This window comes from Phascolarctos cinereus, unplaced genomic scaffold, assembly GCF_003287225.1.
Source record: "Phascolarctos cinereus isolate Bilbo 61053 unplaced genomic scaffold, phaCin_HiC Scaffold_5;HRSCAF=322, whole genome shotgun sequence".
In the NCBI taxonomy this organism is placed as follows: domain Eukaryota; kingdom Metazoa; phylum Chordata; class Mammalia; order Diprotodontia; family Phascolarctidae; genus Phascolarctos; species Phascolarctos cinereus.
The window spans coordinates 317,494,706-317,514,621 of NW_027555958.1; the positions used below are offsets into that span (position 1 = coordinate 317,494,706).

Here is a 19,916-nt window from a genome sequence, read left to right on the forward strand (position 1 = left end):
TCTAATGATAGTAGGATTCGCTGGACTGTTGAAGTTTAATTCCTTGCTTTAAATATCTTTGAATACTGGAAATAGGTATATGTGATTACTCAGGACAACCTGCTATTCATAGATAACACTTTTTTAGTGGAGCTTATACTAAAAGTATTCTTTTTTTTTTTTAACCCTTAGGTTGTCACAGCTCATGCTGTTCGGGTTCCTGTAACCAGTAGCCTCAGTGCCAACATTGCTGGGTTTTTGCCTATCCACTGTATTTATCAGCTTCTCAGGAGTAGATCCTTTACCAAGCACAAAGTGTCAATAAAAGTAAAATTCCATTTCTGTTTCAAAGCATTACATTGCAGTTAAACATTTTCCATTACTTTTTTCTGCAATTTTGCAATCTAGATACTATTATGGTCTTTACTTTTGGTTGTTTGAATGTAAAATATTGAACTAAGTGTATTGTTTAATCATTCACACAGTTAGAATATAAGCCATTGTATAATTCATATTTTTAAATTATATAATTGGCAAAATTATTGTGTAAATTTTACAGTAGTACTAGCTAATCTAGATCCTGAATTAGTAATACAAATTATTTATCTTATGTAAGATGATGTTTATCCATATTTTGAGTTAACCAATTTTTGTCACAGTTGGCCATTTCTGTCCAAAGCAGACTTCTGAAATAGTATTTAAATATCGGGGAAAAAAATTATCGATTTTTCCAAATAGAAGACTGAAAATTAGGATTTTTTTTTCTTGGTATTCTAGAGCCCCACTTCTAGTAGCAGTGGGCATTTTATTTGCTAGTAGTTATGTGACACAGCATTCTTCTCTATTTTCTGTTTCTGTGTAAAGATCATAGACTTGACAGTCTGTAGGACTGGGTGAGACCTTATGGTTCAGCTAGTCTAACCTCATGGTTCTGCAGTCAAGGACACTGAAATTCATGGGCCCACCATTATCCCAGCCCTGAGAGTCAGAGCCAGGACTAGAACCAAGGATTTCTAGTCCTGTCTTCCTTCGCTGTGTTATGCCACCTCTTAAGATTACCTTCTGCCTAGGGATTGCTGTTATGAAACATACATGGCATCCTCTCTTGAACCTGCTGCTTTGCAACTCTCAAACTATCAGATATAATTTTAAAATTAAGTTGCATTTTTGGTTGGAAGGGATACACAGTAATGTGGTTCCATGTTTTACCTCAATTTTGAAAGGATTATATGTTTTTTTTAATCCTCTTAAGGCAGATCAATAAGAATTTATTAAGTGCTTATAATCTACTCAGTGTGTATTTGAGACTGAGTAAATGAGATTTTTGGAAATGCCTTCCAAAACAATTGTCTTAGTCAGTCCATGCAGTTAATGTCAAGAACCTCCCCACTATATATTGCAGTCATTTGGCACTTGATGAAGTCTTAACTTTCAAACATATGAAATCCCAAGTTTTTCGTTTTAGTACCTATTCTCCATCAGTGAGAGTCAATTGTAGAAGTAGCTCAAAGTCAGGTTATCTGATTTAATATTAGAACTAAATATGTTTTGAAATTGCTACAAATTAAATTTAGATTTATCCCCAGTTTATAAGTCATGCACAAATCTAAATGCTATATTGAAATTTTCCCTTGAATTTTCTTGCTGCTGTAATTGATTCTGCCTCTACCCTGCTTCTTCAGGACTGGATTTATAGACAGCTGTGTGAAACCTCCATTCCACTCCACCCTCAGTTACTTCCTCTTATTGACGTATACATAAATTCTGTCCTTACTCCTGCTTCTAAATCAAATCCAGAAGCCACAAACCAACCAATCACAGAACAAGAGATACTCAGTGTTTTTAAAGGACTCATTGGGGTAAGACTTTTTTTTAGTGCTTCCAATTCAGGCTTTTCTCTTTTGGTTCAATCTTCTGGTTAACTCTATTTGTTTTCTCTTTTGGACTAATGGTAGATGATCTTGGATGATTTCTATGTAGTCCAGAATTTCAAAACCAGAGGTGAATTTTTTTCAGACGTTTCTAAAGCTAAAATGAATGATAATTCGAAAGTAGTTTGGCAGATGTAAACTTTATGAGGAAATCCTGTTTTCTCTTCTTTTCTTTAGTGGAGGAAACCCACTTATAAACATGAGGACTTTTGCTTAGGTCTGAGGATTTCCTTCTGAACTTGGGGGTTGGAGAAAGCTTTTTGAGAAAGTGCAGCATATTCACGTGCTGTGGCCAAGTCCTTGAGCATCTATGATGAACCTGGACTCACTTATGGAGGACTGAAGAAAGGTGTTTTTTTTTTCTTGGACAAAACAGTACAGTGTTGTTCACTAGCACTGTTTAATACATAATTGTCCCAGAGTTGCTTTCCCTGTGGTCATTAAAAATTTTTTTAAAATATTTTTATTTAAATTTTTGAGTTCCAATTGCTGTCCCTCCCTCCCTGAGATAGTAAGCAATCAGATGTAGGCCATATATGTGCAATTATTTAGAAAATTTCCATATTAGCCATTTTGTAAAAGAAGACTTGGATAAAAGGAAAAAATGAAAGAAAGCAAAAGATAGCATACTTTAGTCTGTATTCATTCAATATCACTTCTTTCTCTGGAGGCTGATAATATGCTTTATCGTTAGTCCTTTGAGCTTGTCTTGGATCATTGTGTTGCTGAGAATAGCTAAGTCATTCACAGTTCTTCATCAAATATTGCTGTTACTGTGTACAGTGTTGTCCTGGTTCTCTTCACTTCACTATCCATTAGTTCATGTAAGTCTTTACAGGTTTTTCTGAAATCATCCTGTTTGTCATTTCTTATAGCACAATAATATTCCATTACAGTCATATACCACAGCTTGTTGAGCCATTCCCCAATTGATGGGCATCCCTTTGATTTCCAGTTCTTAGCCACCACAAAAATGGCTGCTATAAATATTTTTGTCCTATTCCTTTTTTTCTTTGGATGTCTTTGGGATATAGACCTAGCAGTGGTGTTGCTGGATCAAAGGGTATGCAGAGTTTTGAGCAGTTCCAAATTGGTCTCCAGAGTGGTTGAATCACTTCACAACTCTGTCATCAGTGTGTTAATGTTCCAGTTTTCCCACATTCCCTCCAACATCCAACATTTTCTTTTTTTGTCATATTAACAACTCTGATAGGTGTGAGTTGGTACCTCAGAGTTGCTTTATTTTGCATTTTTCTGATCAGTAGTAATTTAGAGCATTTTTTCATATGACTATAGGCAGCTTTGATTTCTTTGTCTGAAAACTACCTGTTCATATTCTTTGGCCATTTATCAAGTGGGGAATGACTTGTATTTCTATAAATTTTACTCAGTTCTCTATATTTTTGAGAAATGAAGGCTTTATCAGAGATAACTGTTGCAAAATTTTTTCCCCAGTTTTCTGTTTTCCTTATAATTTTGGTTGCATTGGTTTTGTTTGTACAAAAACTTTTAAATTTTATATAATCAGAATTATCAGGGGCAGCTAGGTGGTGCAGTAGATAGAGCACTGGCCCTGAAATCAGGAGGATCTGAGTTCAAATGTGGCCTCAGACCAAACACTTGACACTGACTAGCTGTGTGACCCTGGGCAAGTCACTTAGCCCCAATTGCCTAAAAAAAAAGGCAAAAAAAAATTCTCTCTCTTACATTTTGTAATGCTCTTCATATCTTCTTTGGTCTTAAATTCTTCCCTTATCCATAAATCTGACATAAACTATTCCATGCTCTCATAATTTGTTTATGGTATCACCCTTTATGTGTAAATCATGTACTCATTTTGACTTTATCTTGATATACAGCGTGAAATGTTGGTCTATACCTAGTTTCTGCCTACTGTTTTCCAATTTTCACAGTAGTTTTTGTCAAACGAGTTTTTATTCCAAAAGTTTGGATTTTTGGGTTCATTGTATACTAGATTACTGTGGTCATTTACTATAATGTAATTTGTACCCCTGTGACAATTTCTGAGCACAGCTTCTTGGGGATTACTAAACAAGATGCATATTAGTGCCCTTCAAAAATATCTCCTTAATCTTTGTGAAATGTTGCTCTTGCAAAAAGTGGACTGTCTGTCCACCCTGTTCAGCATTTGAAAAGAGTAGTTGAGTTTGCTGTCTCTCACCCTTCATGCTGCCTAAAATAGGATATAAAAATTAAATTAGAATTTTGAATTGAAACAGTCATACTGCCCAGGCCTTTAGTGGCAAATTGAATTTTATATTTTGATTCCAGTACTAAAAGTGTCAAATGAATATTACCTTGTCAAAGATCAGATCTGTCTTGTAAAATCAGATAGTTCTGTTGTGAAGTGAAATTTATCAAGAAGTTCTTGTCATGGTATTTTTAATGAAGTAAGATTGATTTTTATCTGCAGGCTGACAGCACTAGAATTATACAGCCTAATGCACAGTGTCACAGTATCACGGCCCAGCTCCTGATGTTGTACTACATACTGTCTTATGAAGAAGCCCTTCTTGCCAACACTAAGACTCTCGGTAGGTGGTTGTGTGCCTGGGAGCCCTGCAGGGGGGTGAAGGAAATTTTTTTTAAGTGCTGTTTCCTGTCAGTGCTTTGGATGAGTGGATGGTAGAATACGTTCACATAACTTAAAACAATAGATAAAGCCCAAATCATTTCCATTTGTGTTTGGAATGTTAACAAAATATGTATATGCACATACATACTCTTAACTAACTGACATTGATCTTGTAGCTTTGCTTTGCTTTAAGTATTCTGGGTTCTGGTTGTATAGTGATAGAATTTTGGAAATAATTGAGTTGACTGTTTGAACCTTTCAGAATAATTTGTTTTTAGGAAATATGGTAATTGTTGAAGTCTCATTGCAAGAGCTCTCACGAGATTTTTGAATCATTATCCCTTTGTTAGTATAAATGGTATAGACTTAAATATGTGTTAGATATTATATATACACATATGTGTGTATATATATATATCTCAACATATGTATATTTCAACTATTAACAGTCTAAAAAATTACCATCATAGTCATTGAATTGGGCTTTTTAACTTTGCTTTTTTAGGTAACATAATATGTTGTATTAGAACAGATGGAGTATCTTTTTCTGTAAACAAGAAGGAAAGAAATACATTTCACATCTCTTTTAAGTCTGAGTGGTCTTATATGTTATTTGGGATGTTTTTTGTTTCTTAGTTGGCTAGGCAGTGGGGTTAAGTGACTTGCCCAGGGTCACACAGCTAGTAAGTATCATGTGTCTGAGGCCAGATTTTAACTCAAGTCCTCCTGAATCCAGGGCCGGTGCTCTATCCACTGAGCCACCTGGCTGCGCCACATTTTTTGTTTGTTTTAAGCTAAAAAGCCGTCATTAGAGTTGTAATGAGTTTTTACTCTAGGGACAGTTCTTTGGCATTATCAGAAGGATAAGGGCATAGTTTTTTTTTAAATCTTGCTAATTTAAATCACTTAGTGTTAGACCCACCAGCTGTCCTTAATTTTTTTGAGAAATTTTGTTTTAAACATAATGTGAGTTTTACTTCTGCTTCTTCCCTTTACTTTGCGGATTCTCTAGATGACATCCCAGTACCTACCTATTATGTCAGGGAAAATTGGACTAATTGGTCTTATTACTTGTCTCCGTCTTAAACCTTTGTCTAAGCATTGAATTCTGGTAAAGAATACTGTTTGTTAAAAAAGGAAAATAAACCAACTTACTCCCCCTTCCCCCCAAAAAAGAGTAGTGTTTGTTATTTAATAATAGGTATTTGAATAAAAAAAAACTTTAAAAACCCCATCCTTTTGAGATTTTCCGTTTGTAAAAGTTGGCAGGATTTGAATAGCAACCCTATCTGCAAATCCAAATGGTAAAAGTTTTAGGAAGATTCTGTTATTTGTGCTTTCATGTAGTTTTTCTGGGGTGGGCAGGAGGTACTTTTTGTGTTGTCACTGTGAAGTGAATGGGCACTATGAATCTCATCCTCTAAACGTTAATCATTTGAAACTTCTGTTTCTGCTCATGGCTGGGTTTACTTAGTGTCAAGATAGCCATTAGGTGTCAGGGGGAGAGAAAGAAGTCTAGATGTGTAGCTGACACATAAGCAAAAGCCAGGCTTTGGGCGGGAAGCCAAAGGTAACTAAGGAGAGAGAGGATCAAGTAATGAAGAGGTTGAATTAAAGGTAGGAGTTCTGTGTGAACTGGGGCCTGATATTGGTCTCAGAGTTAGGGAAATTGGGTGGGAGGTTCTGATGTTGGGGGAAACTCCACTTCGACTTAGGGGTGGGGGAAAATAGAAGCTGGACAGAACTTGCTCGAGTACAGACTTCTCTGGCCTACTTGTTTGGACCGATAAATCTGAAAAATCTGTAAGGCCTTTCTGGATCCCGTTAATTTTTAGTGCTCTCTCCTACCCTCCCTTCAAGTTACTTTGTGTATTATATTATCTGTGTACTTGTTCTCCCCACTCCCCTACTCACACATGGAATGTAAATCTTTTCAAGGCAGGAATTGATTGTTTGATTTTTTCTTTGTATCCTTAGTCCCTGATGCAGAGTAGGCACTTAATGAATAAATGCTTGTTGAATTAAGTAAAATTGATCTAAACTGGAAAAGCTAGATTTTAGCTGCTTTTCCTACCTGTAATTGGTTAATGTTTCTAGTTTGTGCTGTTACAAATTTTGATGCTTGCAGGAAAGGAAGTACTCAAGGTGACTGGCCTGAATGTGTTGCTGTTGATAGTGACTTACTTCAGGGAGAAAGTTTAGAGTCTATAGCTGTAGGTGGTCATAAAGGTAGACAATTTTATCCTATTCATGACTTTTTCTTCTGTACTGGCATGAAGTTGAGGGGCACAGTTGTATATGCACTATCTTAAAGATGAGTCATAAACTGAGTGCTTAGACTTATCATTCCTAAAGATTCTTTGCTATTAGTTTATATAGTGGAGCGTAGCATCAGAGGCAAAATCCATTTGGGTAATCAATATTCTGTCTTGTCTATCTCCTGACATTTTAGACGAAGTTGCTCTTTTCATTCTAAGGCACAGAAACATAGTTTTTTTTGCCATAATAGTCATGCATGCTTCTTGGAGAAGATTGACATGCCACAGAAGTCCTTTACAATATTCAGCAAATCTTTGGAAAATTTGAGTGTTTCTGCTCAGAAATTTTGTCTCTGAAAATTTGTTCATGAGAATGGGCTAGAACAGAATTACTTCATGTTTGAGGATTTTCCTGATTCTTTTCTCTTTGGAAAGTGGAGCTGGCTGGCCTGCATGAAGGGAAGTTTAATTCCACAAACATTAAATGTCCAGTATGTACAAAGCACTGTGCTAGGCACTGAGCTAGAGACAAGAGTTTAGCTAACTTATGGTCTTTGCCCTCAGAATTTGTGGTCTAATAAGGTGAATGTACACAGATAATTATATGATGGGATACAGACACAGTGATATGTGATAAATGGGACAAAGATGAGGGAAGATCTCAGAGGAGGCATTTAAGTAGCACTCCAAAAGCTGGGTAAGAATTCAGAAGTGAAGAGGTGAAGAAGACATGTTAGGTATGTAAGTGAACAGTGCAGGATGTGTTGGGGACAGTCATCTAGTTTGGCTGCACTGTGGAGTACACGGATTGGGTTAGGATAGGCAGCATTTGGGAACGTTGCCTGGTTGTTGTTGGTAATGCCTGCCACAAGTTTTACTACTTATTGCTCGTCATAACTTCAGCATCTTGGTAACTTCTTCAGTAAAAGCAACTACTTTTGTAATAATATGTGTTCACTGTTGTCTTAGGAGGAATATTAAATCACTATATTGCAAACTTTTCAGATATCCTGTTACTTAAAATATCCCAAAACTAGAATAAGTAAAACACTGTTAAAGATGACTTTAAAGCACTCAAAAATAATTTACTTGATCTGTGTAGGTATATTTATACCTTGCTTGTACCAAGCACCATCAAGCAGACTTGAACAGACTCATTTTCTCAGATGAGCTACAAAGGTTTTCTGTGCAACTTGGTCTCAGAGCCATTGTCTTTATCTCTTTGTTTCACTCCGCTGCTGTCTGTGAACTTTTTTTTCTGGAAAAAATCAACTTCCTCTCTCTGGAGTAGGGGAGCTTAGGTTCAAGTCCTAGCTCTGCCTCTTCTTACCTGTGTGACCTCGGGCAAGTCTTCTTGTTCAACTTCTGTCTGAGCAAGTCACTTAACCTCAGTTTTCTCATTTGCAAAATGAGCTATGTTAGTCAGTGAGCATTTTTAAGTGCTTGCTGTGTGCTAAGTGTTGGGGATACAAAGACAAAGTGGAAACAAAAGTCCCTGCCTTTGGGAAGCTTACCTTGTACCAGGAGGGACAAAATGTATACACTTATAGATATGGACAGAATAAAATAGGGATAGGGACTGGACCTGTGAGTGCCTGGTAGATAATTGCTCTGCTTAGCAGATTAGCACTGTCTCTGCAACTTCTTGTTGTTTGTCCTTAGTTCTTGAAGAGGACCATGATATCATGGAGGTACTGCCATGGCATGCAAGTGAATTGGATTTAAGTGAGGGAAGGCTGTGCAAAGTCACCAGCCTCACTTTCTCTTCTGGAGCCATCTGGGTCTAGCGGCCAGATATACATCAAGATGACTGGAAATGGCCCCAGATGTGGTAGAAGACATTGGCCTTTTAAAGCTAAGGTCTATATCAGGTCTCAGTTTGACTGAGGCAACACACATTCAGTGATTAAGATTAGGTGAAAAAATGAGGCAAAGAATGGCTTTTTTAACCTAGTCCAGAAAAAAAAAATCAAAGTGGGAGGTGAAGACCCCAGAAACAATTCCTATTTACATTCAGTCTAAGCCAGTCAGGGCCCAAACAATGACCAAGTGGGGTTTGGTCTGGAACCTATCAATTAATGAAAGCCAGAATGATTTGAATTTAAGGCATCTTCCTTAAGAAAAAAATCTAGCCCATAAACCCCAAGATATCTTGCAGTGTTTCAGTGATCAAAATTTACATTCCTTTGGGCAGAGCACCCTCAGGTAAGGGTCTAGTCTAGGAAAAAAAAAATCAAACTGGGAGGGGAAGACCCTCAGAGTTTCTGGCCAAAACAGAAAACTATTCCTATTTACTCTGAGTCTATCTAGGCGGAAACAATGACCAGGTAGGGTTTGACTGATGCATTGTGCATTCAGTGATTAAGGATAGAGGGTTACACAGCCACCATGTGTGAGAGGGAGGCCTTGAACCTATGTCTTACTGGCACCAGTGCCATTTCTCTAGTGATTAGTCCACACTACCTCTCAACACACAGGGTAGTCATTGTCTCTATCAATAGAAGGTAATTTTTGGAGAGAGGACCTTCAGGAAAGGCCTCTCACAGAAGATGGTGCTCAAGTTGAGACTTGTTTGGATAGCCTCAGTAGTCCATTTGAGCTCCAAATCTGTTATCCTATGAACTATAAAACAAGGAGGTTGGACTACTTAATTTCTTTCAGCTCTAAATCTGTAATTTCAAATGTCTGTGATCCTTTCTATGTCAAGAGTGGGGACATAGGCATATCCTGTTGTTTTATGGGGAGATACAAAGCTCTCTTGTCTTTTAAATTTCCCAGTCAACTTGAAGTTTTCCTTTTTCCTTTACTATCTTTTCCCTTAAAGAAAATAGCCCTCCTATCTTAAGCTTTTTAGCATATAATAGATTGAAATTTCATATCTATATAAATCACAGCTAAATTAAGTCACAGTAGGAAAGGAATTTTGTTAGTGAAACAGGATTTTAAACATGTTTCATCTCAGTACCCTTCAAGTTTTGCCCCATAGTCAACATAGATGGTGCACTATAAATATTTCTTGTCTGACTGTGTTGTAGGATGAAAAATGAGAAAGTACCATTTTTAGTGTTTAAAATATTTTGGGGACTAGGATCCAGAGTGGGAAGGTGTTTGGAGGAATGTAATTGTATGAATCTTAAAAGCTAGATTTCGAACACTTGAAAGCCATAAATTGGACAGTAATTAGAAATCTTCGCTGACAAATATACCAATCTTTTGAATATAATTTATCCTTCTTCAAATGGTATTATACTGAAGGACCCAAAACTTTTGATCTAAATCAAGGCATACTGATGATTCTACAACTTTTATGAGCTATAAACTTGAAAGCAAAATGAATTAAAAATAGGTAGGCATCCTTGAATTTTTATTCATATTTGGGTTGAAACTTTAGACTTCAGATCAGTTAAAATATATTTATTGAAGTTTATTTATCTTTTTCTGATCAGCTGCCATGCAAAGAAAGCCTAAATCTTACTCTTCGTCTTTGATGGATCAGATTCCAATCAAGTTCCTCATACGGCAGGCTCAAGGACTACAGCAGGAATTGGGAGGTAGTACATTCATTGTTTTTATTGGTCTGTTAATGCTATTATTTGTTTATGAATTTGAATAATCTGTTACCAAAGAGATGCTAGGTTATATTTGATAGCTTTTATACTCTTGTATTTTTTTTATTTTGTAGAAAAAATATGTAGCAGTGATTTTTTTTTGGGGGCGTGGTTAGAACATATAGTTTAGAGATAATAATACCCCTTTGCATTATTATAGTGTTTTTATGTGTTGTGCATTCATCCTTTAGCTGTCCCTATCAGGTAAGAAATAAATATTGTCATTCATGATTGACAGATAAGGAAATATGGACAGAGAGATGTGAAGGGGGCAGTGTGGCATACTGGAAAGGATGCTAATCTTGGAGTCAGGAAAATATGTACACCCCAGGTACCTGTTTTGCCACTAGCTAACTGTGACTAAGTCATTTAAATTTCCTAAGCTCTAGTTTAGTTTCTTCAATCATCAAATGATGGGGTTGGACAAGATCTGTTAGATCACTTCCATCTCTGAAGTGCTATGAGACTGTCTCCAAATTTGATTTGTCTTGAAATGGCCCATAATAACCTTTCAACTCATGCTGTGTTGGATTATGTTATTTATTTATTTAGGAGTATGTTTGTCTAAAAGTTGAGTTCTCATTGAGAAAATTTAACAAATTTCTGAGTTTTTAGAATGGAATAAAAAATTTCTTGTCAAGACAAGAAGTGTTTGGGGGCAGCTAGATGGTGCAGTGGATAGAGCACCGGCCCTGGAGTCAGGAAGACCTGAGTTCAAATCAGCTTCAGGCACATAACACTAACTCACTTAGCTGTGTGACTGTGGGTAAGTCACTTAACCCCAATTGCCTCACCAAAAAAAGAGAGAGAGAAAGAGAGAGAGAGAGGAAATGTTTGAACTTACTGATTTTGGAAAAAAAAATTTCTTTAGTCACAGCAGTGGCAAAATTCTTTTAATATTTAATAATGTTTTTTTTTTATATGTAAGAATTGAGAAATATCACATATCTCTTTTACTTAAGGAGAATCTAAAACCCTGTAAATTTTCCTAGGATACATTGAAATATTTTAGTTTTCATTTTACATTACATCACCATCACATGTTTAGGTTAAAAACTCATAAGATTTCTGCTGTGTATACTTAAGCATTATTTTAAAGAACTTAAAAATTAATGTCTGGTAAATTTTGATTATGGTGTTTATCATTAGGATGGTTATTATTGTTAATATTCATTAGTACTATAACAATGAATATTAGAAACTGAGGTTTTAATTTTTTGAGAACAAAAGATCTCGACACTTTATATTTACTTTTTCTTATTGGGAAATCATAATGCGGCATGATATGGTAGAAAATTTACTGTTTTTGGAGTAGAGGACTGGAGTCCAAATCTTGACTCTGTTTCTTATTACCTGTGTGACCTTGAGTCATTTAACCTCTCTGGGCCTTTTTCTTTTCTGTAAACTGAGGGGTTAAATTAGATGGTTTGTCACTAAGGTTCTTTTCATCTCTAAATCATCCACTAAGTGTGTGATGCTAAGCAGTCCCTTGTGATTCTCCTTCAGAGGGACTTCGTTGGCTGGCCCACTGGGGCAAAGTTTAATTGAAACCATTATTATGAAAGTGCTAGTGTGTAATCATCCAATGTGGTTGGGTATTAGACTGCTGAACATTCATTTATTAAAATCAGAAACTGAGGAAGGGGTAAGAATCTTTGAGTATTTAACAGAAGCATTCTAACTTACTACAATTTTTTAAGGGTTACACTCTGCTTTGTTGCGTCTTCTTGCAACTAACTACCCACATTTATGTATTGTGGATGATTGGATTTGTGAAGAAGAAATTACGGGGACAGATGCCTTGCTACGGCGAATGCTTTTGACCAACACTGCCAAAAACCACTCTCCTAAACAACTTCAAGAAGGTGCAGTAAAGTTTACTTACTCATTTTTTGTACAGTCCCTGTTGATCTTCTGCTAACTTAATTATATTAAACGTTTAAATATAATGGAATGTTTTTCTTTAAAAGATGTTAATATTTTGTTGAACATTTTTTAAAGTAAGCAATTCTGAGTCCATAGCCTCTGAAGACCTTTTTTGTTTCCCTTTGAATTGCATTCTTTTTTTTCCCTCGTGGGTTCTTTGTCATATGACTAGGTACTGTATTTCTTGAAAGGTCCTGAGGACTGTTACTGAATGGACTAGAATGACTGCATTAGAGGAGCTTAGTTTGTGGCAGTGGCTAGGGTGCTGCACCTTTTTGTAAGAGACTGTCTAGTGTGTGTCCAAATACTGAAAAAGACACGTTTGGGACAAGGTCGGCAGGATTGAATTGACATAATGCATTGCAATTAATAGATGCTTAATGTATGTTAAGTTTATGAATTATTGGACCAGACAGTTTTCTGAATACAAATGTCTGTCAGGATGCATGTGGTAGTTCTTAGTGCTTGAATTAATTCTTACAATACAAGTGGAATTAGAGATAGCGATATTAGTTTTTGAATTACTTGTTCTTGCTCATATTAAGGTATTTCTTTAAAAAAAATCAGCATTACCTGGCATCCTTCAACAAAGATAAATATTCTGTTAGGAGTAAAGATGAAATAATATAGAAAAACCTTTGAACTATAATTTATTTTTTTTAAAATTATGCATATTAGTGCTAGTCCTGGAATCAAGAAGACCTGAGTTTACATTTGGCCTCATTCACTTAATAGTTGTGTGACCCTGGGCAAATCACTTAACCTCTGTTTTCCTTAGTTTCCTCATTTTAAAATGGGGACCATGATAACATTTACCTTCCAGGTTGTTGCAAGGATCAAATAAGATGATAATTGTAAAGCACTTAGCACAGTGCCTGGCACATAGTAAATGCTGCGTAAATGTTAGTTATTATTATTATATTGACTGTAACAAATTTACACTGATGTCTTTATTTTTGTATTCTCTTCTGATTTCTTTTTTCTTCTTGGTACATATTTGAATTTTGTGGTGTAGAGAACAGAGAGCCAATCTCCAAAGCCAGCTAGAGCAGGATTCTGATTCCACTTCTGATACTTTTGGCTATGTGACCCTAGGCAAGTCATTTAACTTCTCAATACTCTAAGCAACTCTCAGTGTAAATTGCAGAGGAAGTACTGATCTACATTAGTAAAGCAATGTACTCATACTTGTTTTATATTATTGTATATTTTTGGTCTACATATTATATATATGATTCTCTCTTTACTCTGCATCTCTTTATGTCAATCTTTGGTATTTCTTTTTATTCACAGTTGTCTTACTGTAAAATATTCTTTATGTTGCCTTGCCACAGTTTATTCAGTGATTTCCTTAAAACTGGACATATGCGTTACTTAGTTTTGTGCTATTGCAAATAAAGCCAATTAAAGCTTTTATACAAGTAGATCTTCTTTACCTTTTAAATACATCCTTAGGGAATAGTCACAGTGGTGGGATAACTGGATTGAAATTCATTGTGTACTACCAGATTGTTTTCAGAAAGAGTGAACCAGTTCACAGCTCTAACATGTGTGATTGTATCTATTTCCACACAGCCTTAATATTATGTTTTATTGTTTTAACTATCTTTGTTATATTAATAGATATAATGAAAAAATTTATTATGTGCCTACTTTGGAGTTCTTTTTAATTTGAATTTCTCTGATCATTAAAGCTTGAAAAGTTTTTCAGATGTTATTAACAATTTGTGTGGCTTTGAAAACTGCTCATTCCTATCCTTTGACCATTTATTTATTGGGCAATGTGGATATTCCTTAAGCTCTTAATTTGTAAGGTTAGCCAAAACCATAAAATGACTATGACAGAATTTAATGTGTTTCAGTTTTACTTTTTAGCCACATCTTTTTCTTGAGTTATTGGAAACATTGAGCCAGGGTAATTGCACAAGGCCTAACATTCTAAGAGCATAATGTTCCTGCCAGCAGCTTTGGAAGGTTTTAGCTTGTCTGAATTCTGACTTTTCTTTTTAGCATTTTCAGTGCTCCAAGTCAGTCACACACAAGTGATGCAGATTCTGGAACATTTGACTCTGGTCTCTGCTAGTGAACTTATACCATATGCAGAAGTTTTAACATCAAATATGAACCAGCTGTTGAATTCAGGAGTTCCACGAAGAATTCTTCAAACAGTCAATAAACTCTGGATGGTTCTTAATACTGTGATGCCCAGAAGGTAATTTCTTTTTGTTGTTTTATTGGCATAAACCACTTAAATTGACAGTAGGGACAATGTTTTATGCTGATCTTTGAAAGGTCTTTTCATCAGTCATATCAATAATTATGGAACGTTTATCTTTTAAGTAGATAGCGTACTTCATGTTAAAAGCATTAATAAACTTTAAAGATAGGTAAGAATGACATGAGCTTTATTACAGGAGAAGCGGAAACAGTGTTTTTTTACTTCCTTTTTTTGGTAAAGTTAGTAAAAAGTGAATTTCTACTTTCTTACAGCTAATTGCAGTGATTTGAATTTTTTGCTAGTGTCTAATCATAGAGTGAACGTCCTTTGCTGTAGCAAGTAGATTTTGAGATGTTTAAAAATACAAGTTTTGATTCTATCTTGGCTTCGCTTTTCTGCCTTTTATTTTGATGAAATAATAGTAATTTACATTTATATAGTACCTGTCTATTTAAAGTGTATACACATCTGTCTCATTTTACCCTCTCACATCCTTTCTGATGTAGGTAGGACTGTTTAATATATTGAACGGATAGGTGTTTTAGATAGGTTGAAGTAATTTTTAAATGTTTGATTTATTTTCTCATCAGGTTGTGGGTCATGACAGTTAATGCACTGCAGCCATCAGTAAAGTTGGTTAGACAGCAGAAGTACACACAGAATGACCTGATGATTGATCCTCTCATTGTCCTAAGGTGTGATCAGAGGGTTCACAGGTAAATGTCACATGGTGTTCATATTCTTCCATAGTCCTATGCTTTGGAGGTTCCCAAGAGAATACAACATTTAGTTAAGTTCCATATCCATAGAGAAGCACAATTAGGGTTAGGAAAAGAAAATAAGAATAAACTAGAGAACAAAACTTAAAAAGTGATTATAAGTTATTGTACATATAAGTTTCTTTCTTTGAATCAAGGCTAGGGAAAAGGAGGAGTAGTTCTGCTGGGCTTTCTGGCAATAGGAGAGGAGATAGTTGCATTGTTAAAACCAGCATATTGTACAGTTGGGTCCACGTCTAGTATAGTGTGACTCACACGATACTTTAAATGAATTAGTAAACTTTTAAAACAGTTCTTCCTGTCATCCTCAGGAAATTAGTTTCATTATTTCCACATTTACCTGTAAAGATCATACAGAATTATAAATTTTAACTATGAAATGTATTGCATTCATTCATTCATTCAAAAATACTTCTTTTATTATATTCCTTCTGTGTGCAGAGCACTTTAGGGAGACATAAAGAAGCATGACAGAGCCTGCCTTTGAGGTCTCACTGAGGATCCGAAACAAATATAGGAAAAGTTAAATAGCAATACAAGTCAGTATATGATTAAAGTGAAAAGTTGAATGTAGGGACAATAAGTGAAATCAGCAGGCATTCAGAAGAGGTAGACTCCGTATGTGTTGCTGTGGTCAGAGAAAGTTTCCAGGAAGAGGAGAAGTTAAATTGGATCTTGATGGGGCTGCTGGGTGGTACAGTGGATAAAGCACCGGCCCTGGAGTCAGGAGGACTTGAGTTCAAATGCGGCCTCAGACACATAACACTTACTAGCTGTGTGACCCCGGGCAAGAGTTTGGAAAAAGTAAGTTGGGCCCTTGTTGTAGAAGTCTTTTGAGTAGTAGGCTAAAGATTTTTGGACTTGGTATCTTATGGGAAATAATGTTTTGTTATTGTTGTTTTTAAAGCAGGAATGACTTGATGATCAAGACATCTTAGGGTTGTATAGAATGGATTGGAAGTGTTGAGACTGTCAGAGGTAATGAGACTAGTTGGGAAGATGTTTATTTCAGGTATGAGATGATAAGGCCTGGATAGTTTAGAGCAGTAATTTCTACTTTCATTAAGTAGAAAGGAAAGGAAAAAGAAAGAAAATGTTAAAAAGGAGGGGCTTGGTAGCTAGTTGTGGTGGGACAAGGAAAGAGAAGTCAAGCTATGGCCCCTGACTTAAAGCCTAACTTACTATGATAATGATAATGCCATTGAAAGAATTAGGGAAGTTCAGGATGGGGTGGACACTTTTGAGGGGAAGATGATAAGTTTGGTTTAAAAGTTTAAAGTGTTGGGAGATTGGTGTGCAAATGTAGCAGGCAGTTAAAGAACGGATCCTGGATTCCTGGATTGGGTGTGAAGATACTTGAGTTTTGAGCATAGAAGTGTTAGGTGTTCATGAGTTTTTTATGGGAGAAAAAAGCAGAAAATTGAATTTTGAACCTTGGGAAATGCCTGTACTTAGTGGATGGTAGGTAGAAGAAGAACCAGGAGAAAACAGAGAAGAAACAAAGGGTTAAAGAGGATGAATTTGGACTGGTTCCATCATTTCTCCTCTTCATTGTATCAGTCAGTTACTACAATTTTTGGAGAAAGGGTTTTTTTTCTTTTTTTAGGAAAGGTATCCCAGGGAGTGAGTCTAGATACAGATTTGCAGGTTGTGCCAAGCATTTTTAAACAGCTGTCGAAAATCATTACTGAAAACTTCTTGTGTATCAATCTTTGACTACATTCACAAATAGATTATAGTCTTTATTTGTTAACATCATCTTGAAATAAGAAGGAGAATGAGAAAAAATACATTATATTTTCATTTCTCCTAGAGTTAGGAAATCTCAATAGAGAAAGCATTGTTTCTCTCAAATGCTGGCTTTCTTTAATTGTTCAATCTGAAATGTGCTGTAGCTAATTTGTATGTGTTTTCATGTTTTTCTGTTTTTTGGTGTGTTAGATGTCCCCCTCTGATGGATATTACTCTGCACATGTTGAATGGGTATCTTCTTGCTTCCAAAGCCTACCTTAGTTCTCACTTGAAGGAAACAGCAGAGCAGGATATTAGACCTGCCCCAAATAATACGCTAGGCTTAGTGGGACAGGCTGATGCTCCAGAGGTTACCAGAGAAGAATTAAAAAATGCATTGCTGGCTGCTCAGGTAATACGGTAAAACCCAATTATAAAACACCTCCCTGTTAAGTGAGTTTGGTTCTAAAATGGGTCAAATTATATGCCCTTTGTAAAGACTGATGTATGGCACATTCTTTCTATTATTACAAGCCCTATTGCAAACGTTTATATTTGTCCCCAGCACTAGTCATATGGAAAAGTTCTGCTGTATTGATAAAATAATCAGGGATCTTGATAATCTGATTTAATGATCCATCATAAAAAGGAATGTTTTAACCCTTCCAGTAAAGTCATACTCTGATAATTTATTGCATCATGGCAAGTGATCACAGGCTATATGGGTGGACTCTAAGTGCTGGTAGATCCTACCAAACTGGTAAGGCTTTGAGTATGAGTCTGGCAGTGTTCTCTGTGCCTATTGTCCAGGGACCAGTCTAGTTATATTATGAAAGTATTATTACTCAACAGTTGGCCATCAGGTAATGAATATTTTGGCCTCATAATTCATGAAGATTGTCTACTAAAATATAGAGAGCTTGTGATATGCATTAGTAGACCAAGTATCCACTTGGATTAAATTACAAGTCCCTTCAAATGTTGAAGTAAGTATGTTTGGACCAGAGACTTGAATTTCTGTTACTTGGTTTATGTTTTTTTTTAATTGACAACACAATACAGTTCAGTTTTGTTGTGTAATGTGTAAACTAAATTAGGGTAAAACAAATATTTACCTGACCCTTCAGTAGGCCATGACTTTTATATCCTTGAAGGAATGCTGGAAAGAGTTATGAGATGATAAAACATAAAGTGCTTTTAGAACTTCAAAATGAAAATCTTTGCTAGAGCAATGATTCTTAACTGGTGGGGGAGGGGGGACTGTGAATTTTTTTTAAAAAATATTTTGGTAACTGCATTTTGATATAATTGGCTCCCTTTGTAATCTTATGCATTGTATTTTATGCATTTGAAAACATTCTGCAGAGACCATAAGCTTCAGTAAACAAAATAGACTAAGAAAACCTGAGCTATGGTTATTAACCTGAAATTTTCCGACTAGAAAAAAGAAGAAATAATTAGAATAAGTCTAAGTAGTGCAAATTATATGGTGAGGCCATCCTTGATATAATATTTGTAGTTCCTGAATAGTCAGAAGTTTGCTTTTAACATGCTGGTCGACAGCAAAGCACGATAGAAGTGTTACAGTAAGTTTTCCTCTGTGGAGATAGGGTTGTGGGTGGTGTTAGTGACTGCCAGCAGGTTATCTCCCAAGAAATTCATTCTTTGTTACAAGCCTGTTATCATGGTAAGATAATGGACTATCCTTCTTATGCCTCCCAACTTAAGGCCTTAAGTAGAGCTCTGCATTACAATCCCCTTGGATTTGTTCTGTGAAGTTTGGATTCAGTCAAAGGGCTACACTTGAGGACCTAGAGAGACTTGTGGACTTGAGGCTGCAGGTTCTCCACCCGTGCATCTTGCTTTGCTGTTAACACCTTATGAGAGATTAGTTGGCAGTCAGATGAGAGCAAGAATAAAATATAAGATAGTTCTCTGGAGGACAGAATAGATGGGATAGGAGGGTGCTAAAGGTGTGGTAACCAGAAATAAACTGCTTCACAATTGTACCTAAGGTTGGTCCAGTTGCTGCTCAGAATCACTACATCTGACATAAATTGCCAACCTCTCTCCTTGCTTGTCTGTCTTTTTTGAAGTAGGTGTAAATTATAAAGAATTAGATTATGTATGTAGTCATATAGAATCAAATCATATAGTATCATAGAGAATCAAATTTAGTTTAAAAATAAGATTTCTTTCATTCATTGTGTTTCATTTCTTTGTAGGACAGTGCTGCTGTCCAGATCCTGTTAGAAATTTGCCTTCCTATTGAAGAGGAGAAAACTAAGGGTATTATTCAGAGTGCTGTTGGAACTAACAATAAGGGAATAGAAGAAGGAGAAGACAATTTGCTTTGTAACCTTCGAGAAGTTCAGTGCCTTATCTGCTGTTTATTACACCAAATGTACATTGCTGATCCCAATATTGCTAAACTTGTTCATTTTCAGGTTTGTTTTTTAAGAATTATGCTTTGTTTTCATTTTATTTTTGGGGGGTAGCAAAGGATAACTGAAGTGGGTAATGTCACTGGGATTTCATCTGCTATTATGTTCATTTATAGAACTGGAGAAATTTATTTTATCATATTATTATATTATTTTAGTAATAGCATTTTTCACTAAGGCATTTCATTAAAAAGTTAAAAATAAGACTACAAGGAGGACAGTTGTCCTGAACTGTCCCTTCTGTGTGTCCCTTCCACCCCATGTAGCATTAAGAATTCTTATCGGCCATTGGGTCTGCAGTTGGGTTATGTGTTGACTGTGAGGTCACAGGATCTGAGATTGACAAGTCTCAGCTTTGTTAAGACTTAGCCTTGATTCCCATGTGTATGAAATGAGGATCTTAGTCTGTTCAAATATGATGACTTTGTAGCTAGAAAATACTATTA

The 19,916-nt window shown here is 35.9% G+C and overlaps 1 protein-coding gene across 2 annotated transcripts in view; it reads left to right on the top strand.

Annotated features, from left to right (window-relative positions):
* Positions 1-19,916, top strand: part of INTS2 (integrator complex subunit 2) — a 44,187-nt gene that overhangs the window by 19,402 nt on the left and 4,869 nt on the right. For both annotated transcript variants that reach the window (XM_020991820.1, XM_020991821.2), the window contains exons 13-21: positions 172-306; positions 1,662-1,838; positions 4,345-4,465; positions 10,211-10,315; positions 12,073-12,237; positions 14,309-14,510; positions 15,107-15,232; positions 17,237-17,438; positions 19,252-19,473. In XM_020991820.1, the coding sequence (XP_020847479.1) occupies positions 172-306; positions 1,662-1,838; positions 4,345-4,465; positions 10,211-10,315; positions 12,073-12,237; positions 14,309-14,510; positions 15,107-15,232; positions 17,237-17,438; positions 19,252-19,473 (1,455 nt within the window). The remainder of the gene's footprint in view (positions 1-171; positions 307-1,661; positions 1,839-4,344; positions 4,466-10,210; positions 10,316-12,072; positions 12,238-14,308; positions 14,511-15,106; positions 15,233-17,236; positions 17,439-19,251; positions 19,474-19,916) is intronic.